Source organism: Callorhinchus milii, unplaced genomic scaffold, assembly GCF_018977255.1.
Source record: "Callorhinchus milii isolate IMCB2004 unplaced genomic scaffold, IMCB_Cmil_1.0 Scaffold5, whole genome shotgun sequence".
Classification (NCBI taxonomy): Eukaryota; Metazoa; Chordata; class Chondrichthyes; order Chimaeriformes; family Callorhinchidae; genus Callorhinchus; species Callorhinchus milii.
Genome location: NW_024704746.1, coordinates 1,210,600 through 1,217,500, shown reverse-complemented (window position 1 = coordinate 1,217,500; position 6,901 = coordinate 1,210,600). Strand labels below are relative to the sequence as shown.

The window sequence follows — 6,901 nt, the reverse complement described above, 5'->3', positions numbered from 1 at the left end:
TCGTTAGCCTTACACTGCGTAATAAACCTCGGAATCTATTAGAGTTTTGAAAAATACAAGTTGAAATGGGACCGAAAAGTGAATTTCAGTCAGAAATGAACGTGAATGTAGCAATAGATGCCCTGATTGGCCTTCGATCCGTCAAACTACCCCTCTGTTGACGGGTCAAGTCTACATACTGAAGGGGTTTGTTTCTCTGCTTCATCTTAAGTAGCGCCAGTTTTGCTGCGAGTGTTTAGACAGTATTGACGTGTGGAGGTGAATGGTCCAAACTAACGCGGCTTTTACCACCTCTGTATACATACATGAACCGTGGCACTCAGGTCCAGCAAGAACAGTTATTTGTACTTGTGTGTGTATAATAACATAATAACCCTTAAATAGATAAATTGCATATAGTGTATATATTATATATTAGATTTCTCCCACAAAATAGTCAATTCACTTTACACAATATTCTTTGAAGCGCTTCGAGACGTCTAGAAGACGTGATAAGGCGCTATATTCAAAAGCTAGGATTATTATATTATATAAAAGTAGACCTATATATTAAAAATTAGCATCAGTACTACTATATATTAAAAATTATAGAAATATGAAGAATTCGGATTTTTAATGATGAAAACTAACTTTCTACGTTTTATGCACTATATACGAGCGATCTACCAATCGTGAGTTTAACTGATATGAAAAGCACATTTCCAAGACCTTCCCTTTGAATTTAATGGCCTCTCTGTGTGTGAGAATATTGACTCAATATTGAGAAGCTGTTTGCGTGGTGATAAGTGCAGAGGGTCTGCGTGTGTTTTTTTTAACGCATTTAGTTTTATTCTGAGCACCAATAAATGCAACGCACAGCAAAGGGTCGTTTTAGAGTGAGTATAACCTTAAAATTAACCTTCCATTGGAGGCGGATCACACAGCGAAGTGAAGCTCGTGGTCTATGTGTGGTATTTGCAGTTGGCTTGTGTTCCCTTCGCTAAAAGTGTTTTAGAGACTTCTCCTCCATAATTATTCCCACAATTAAAAAAGCTAAGGTATCGATTGGAGTCAAGGGAAGTTATCAGTTTTCTTCCTGTGTTCTGGTTGTCTCGACTTTCCTTCTCCCCCCATTAAAGTTGCCCTTCCCAGCATTTATTTCTGTGCGTTTCGCACACAAGATACAAAGTCAATTTACTTTACAGTAAAGCGCTTTGAGACGTCTCAACGACATAACAAGGCGCTAAATCAATGCAAAGATTATTATTATCGCCTACAAAGTACACAGTCACTATACTTACAGTATATCCTTTGAGTAGTCTTCCCGATTTGAAAGGCTCATCATCAAATGTAAAGATTTTTTTTGTATAGTAGTTTGAAAGACTGGGTGTATTATAGAACCACTTTGTCTACCCTAACAGGTAGATTAGGGTATCCCGTTTTATTGAAATCATTACTGCACTTATGCTTGATTTCGTTTCTTTATTGTATAAAAAATTATAAAATTGTTTGTTCATATTATATTTTATATATATGGATAATAAGTGGCACACGTCGTACGGAGCTGTGTATCACACGAATAGCTTGAAATTCAGCATGAAAGCCGAAAACTGTTTAATTTATCAGTAACACGTGCGCCGTAAACACCCCCCCCCCACACTCCACAACCCCCCACACACACCACAACCCCCCCCCCCACACACACACACAAATCACATAAGGTGCACCTGCGTTACAGTTGAGTTGAAAGAAAGTTTTAACTAAGAGCAAAATAATTACACCAATACACTTTTCGTGAGACCCAGAAGTTTGGATTTTAGCAATGAGGAGAGAGAGAGCGTCACCACTTTGTAAATACAATACTTACTAATATGCAAAGGCAGAAATTCAATAATAATGATTACTTTTATTTTGATCTGTCTGTAAAACTTTCAAGCGCTTCGGGTGTTGTTGTCCAGTACAGCGACGGTGAGTGTGTATTTGTAGACAAACGCGACAGGCAATGTGTGCACAGTGTATTTCCCCAACAGCCCCGAGAAGCAATTTTATTCCGTCTTTATTATCTCTTTTCTTTCCCAATCGTCTCTCCGCGTCTTTAAGTTCTAACGGGAAAAGGGACCTACTCGATGTAAACCTCACACGATCATTGAAACGTTTCAAGATGTGTTGTGTGTATGTCTGTGTGTGTGTGAGAGAGAAATATTTGCAAAATAAGCAAAACACGTAAAGTCCTGATTGTGTAATTAAACAACATCCACAATCTTTGCATTTCATGCAGCGCCTTATCAGGTCTTCGAGACGTCTCAAAGCGCTTCACGCGATATACTGTAAAGTGAATTGACTGTATATTTCGTGGGCGAAACCCGGCAGCCAATTGCACACAGCAGTAATGGATTGAAGCGACCAATTTATTATTATTAATGATTTTACAAAAAATGTTTAATAATATTCTTATCCTAAATCTTACCAAAAATGCTTTGTAAAAATGCTGAGAACGAGAAGGAGAGAGAGAGATTGAGAAGAGGCAGATAGATACAGGAGATGGAAAAGGAGGGGAGGGAGGGGGTGGGGTGTGCAAGTTTAGCTGCTGACTGAGGTTTCTGGTGTGGGTGGGGCTGATCAGGGTTTGGGGGGTGTGGATAGTGGTGGATGGTGGTGGGGGAATGGTGGGGGGGGATGGAGTGGGTGGGGGAGATGGTGGGGGTGGTGTGGGTGGTGGATGGTGGGGGGGATGGTGGGGGGATGGTGGGGGGATGGTGGGGGATGGTGGGGGTGGTGGGGGGTGGTGGGGTGGTGGGGGGATGGTGGGGGGGGGATGGTGGGGGATGGTGGGGGATGGTGGGGGATGGTGGGGGTGGGGGGATGGTGGGGGGATGGTGGGGGGATGGTGGGGTGGGGGGGATGGTGGGGGATGGTGGGGGATGGTGGGGGATGGTGGGTGGGGGGGATGTGGGGGGATGGTGGGGTGGGGGGATGGTGGGGGTTGGTGGGGGAGGGGGATGTTGGGGGGGTGGTGGGGAGGGATGTTGGGGGGATAGTGTGGGTGGGGGGAATGGTGGGGGGGGTGGTGGGGGAGGGGATGGTGGGGGGGTTGGTGTGGGTAGGGGGTGGTGGTGGGGGGGATGGCGTGGAGGGGGTGGTGGTGGGGGTGATGGTGGGGGGGATGTTGTGGGGGATGGTATGGGTGGGGGGGAATGTTGGGGGTGTTGGAGGGGATGTTGGGGGGGTTGGAGGGGGATGTTGGGGGAGGGGATGTTGGGGGGTGATGTGGGGGGGGTGGTGTGGGTGGGGGGCGGTTGGTGTGGGTGGGGGGGATGTTGGGGGGGGGGTTGGTGTGGGTGGGGGTGTTGGTGGGGGAGGGGGATGTTGGGGGGGTTGGTGGGGGAGGGGGATGTTGGGGGATGTTGGGGAGGGGGATGGTGCAGGTGGGGGGGGTTGGGGGGGGATGTTGGGGGTGTTGGTGGGGGGGTTGGTGGGGGAGGGGGGTGTTGGGGGGATGTTGGGGGGGTTGGAGGGGGATGTTGGGGGGATGTTGGTGGGGGATGGTGTGGGTAGTTGGGGTTGGTGGGGGGGGGATGTTGGGGGGGATGGTGTGGGTGGGGTTGGTGGGGGAGGGGATGTTGCAGGGGTTGGAGGGGATGTTGGGGGGGTTGGTGGGGGAGGGGATGGAGGGGGATGTTGGTGGGGGATGTTGGGGGGGGGACAGGTCTGGGCTGTTGTCACAGATGGAAGGAAGTCTGGGCTCGGTGCTGACGTCAAGGCCCACGTGACGCCCCCTATCGGATAAATGTCTATTGACAGCAGCTCTTGTGGGGCAGAGGAGAGGCGTCTCCTGGTCAGTACTGAGCCACACAGCACTGAGCCACATAGGAGATATATATAGATATATGTAGCCAGACAGACAGACACACACACACACACAGACAGACACACACACAGACACACACACACACAGACACACAAAAACAGACAGACACAGACACACACAGACAGACACACACAGACAGACAGACAGACACACACAGACAGACACACACAGACAGACACACAGACAGACACACACACACAGACAGACACAGACACACACACAGACACACACACAGACAGACACACAGACAGACACACACACAGACAGACACAGACACACACAGACAGACACACACAGACAGACAGACAGACACACACAGACAGACACACACAGACACACACAGACAGACACACACAGACAGACAGACAGACACACACAGACAGACACACACAGACAGACACACACACAGACACACACACACAGACAGACACAGACACACACACAGACACACACACAGACAGACACACAGACAGACACACACACAGACACACACAGACACACACACATACAGACACACACACAGACAGACACACACACAGACAGACACACACACAGACATACAGATACACACACAGACACACAGTCAGACACACACACGCACAGACACACACAGACAGACACACAGACACACACACACAGTCAGACAGACACACACACACAGACAGACACACACACAGACACACAGACAGACACACACACAGACACGCAGACAGACACACACACAGACACACAGACAGACACACACACAGACAGACACACACACACAGTCAGACACACAGACACACAGACACACACACAGACAGACACACACACAGACAGACACACACACACAGTCAGACACACAGACACACAGACACACACACAGACAGACACCCAGACAGACACACACACAGAAAGACACACAGACAGACACATAGACAGACACTGGAAGAACCAACAATTATACACATATCTATATGCTGTGTATATATATTTATTTATCCATCAAAAAAACTTTTGTTCTAAAGAGAAGAGGAAAAAAGATACAGAAAACAACGTAACAACCCCCCCCCCATCTCCCCTCCCCCCCATCTCCCCCCACCCCCATCTCCCCCCCCCCCCCCCAGCCAACTCCCTCCCTCAACTCTCCATCCAAGAAAAGGAAGGAAGGAAATCAACTTTGGAAAAAAAAGTTAGTCGATGAGGAAAAAGAAAAAAAGGGGTGAGAAGAGGGTTTGGACTGTTCCCGGCGTGACTGGGGTTCCGGCTCACTGACCCCCCCCCACAACCCCCACACCCCCTCCCCACCACCACACCACACTCTCTCTGTCTCTCCCCACCTTCCTCACACCCTCCCCCCTCCCCCTCCCCCCCCCCCCCCCCCACCTCCCCACTCTCACAGGAGGTTCCGGGGAAGCGCAGAGTGGGATTTGTTACCGACACCGCAGGAGGAGAAGAGGAAGAAGAAACACAGGCGAATCGCTTCGAAAATGACTTTAGGCACCGAGATGTCTGACAACTCGGCGCTCTCCGAGGACACGGATATCGATGTGGTGGGGGACCTGACCTGCCCGGGGGGGGGACACGGCGGCTTCCATTCCGACAACGATTCGGATGACAACGTCTCCAGGATCGCGTCCGAGAGGGTCCAGGAGGGCGATGCGTCCGGCGGCTCCGAGTCTCACCACCCCCGGGTCGGGGCGGGGGCGGGGGCGGGGGTGGGGGAGAAGCCCGGGAAGAGCGCCCTGGTCAAGCCGCCGTACTCCTACATCGCCCTGATCACCATGGCCATCCTGCAGAGCTCCAAGAAGAGGTTGACGCTGAGCGAGATCTGCGAGTTCATCAGCAACCGCTTCCCCTACTACCGGGAGAAGTTCCCCGCCTGGCAGAACTCCATCAGGCACAACCTCTCCCTCAACGACTGCTTCGTCAAGATCCCCCGGGAGCCGGGCAACCCCGGCAAAGGCAACTACTGGACCCTGGACCCGGACTCTGCGGACATGTTCGACAACGGGAGCTTTCTGAGGAGGAGGAAACGGTTCAAACGGCAACAGCCCTCCGAGATCCTGAGGGAACACGGGACTTTCCTGCCCGGGTTTGGATACGGACCTTACGGCTGCGGCTACGGGATCCAACTGCAGAATTTCCATCACCCGCACCATCATCATCATCACCATCATCACCACCCGACTCCGACCGCCTTCCCTTTCCAAGCCCCGCACTGCTCGGTGGCCGCCCCGGCTGGCATGTTCCAGACCCCGGCCATCCCCTCGCTCCTCCACGGGGGAGAGATCACCAGGAAGTCCTTCTACCACCCCCAGCCCAGCCCTGCCTTGCCCGGCCTGCAAGGGCTGAAAGCGGATCCCAACCAGACCAGACCCTCTTTCTCCATAGACAATATCATAGGGTCCGCTCCCTCCACCGGACCCGCCTCGACGTTCTCCGCCTCGGCTGGAAGCCCAGCTCAGGTGTTGGCTATGTTGACCCCAACTCTCACCCCACCCCAGAACCCTCTAAACCTGACCCCCGAAAACCTCCTGACAAGCGGACAGAACTTCCCGAGTAAACTCACAAACCTTAACACTTGTCACTATTAAACAAAAAAAACATGTCTCGCCCTCTCTCTCCTCTCCTCTCCTCTCCTCTCTCTCTCCCACCTCCCGTGTAAGGTAGGAATTATATATGTTTTTTTTAATATTTCGAAGCCAGGCAGAATATGTTTCGCTTCAAGAAAGGGGACAGGAAAGATTAAAAATATATTTATCGTATGTACATATGTAAAATATAAAAGTGCGAAGGGGAATATTGAATTATTAAAGTCATGCTTTCTGGTGCTTTCTGGTGTCTGTATTGGATGATAGTTAAACACTCTAAGCTATTCTACTAGTCAGTCAGTCAACGTTAAAACGACCGCCAGCAACCCTCAGGTTTATTGAATAGATTTTCAAAAATAAAATAAAATCGAAAAGCACATTACAATGGCTATGGAAATTATTAAAAGGAAATTCAATTAATAAATTGGAGTCTTTGAACCCGTTCAGTTTAGCGTTAAACTCCAACTCCCCAAGTTCTGCG

General features: G+C 50.1%; 1 protein-coding gene across 1 annotated transcript; it reads left to right on the top strand.

Moving 5' to 3' along the window:
• The first annotated feature begins 5,268 nt into the window (after window positions 1-5,268).
• On the top strand, window positions 5,269-6,444 carry foxd2 (forkhead box D2). The gene has a single exon (XM_007903713.2). The coding sequence runs from the start codon at window positions 5,317-5,319 to the stop codon at window positions 6,421-6,423; it is 1,107 nt and encodes a 368-aa protein (XP_007901904.2). The 5' UTR covers window positions 5,269-5,316; the 3' UTR covers window positions 6,424-6,444.
• Window positions 6,445-6,901: the final 457 nt, after the last annotated feature.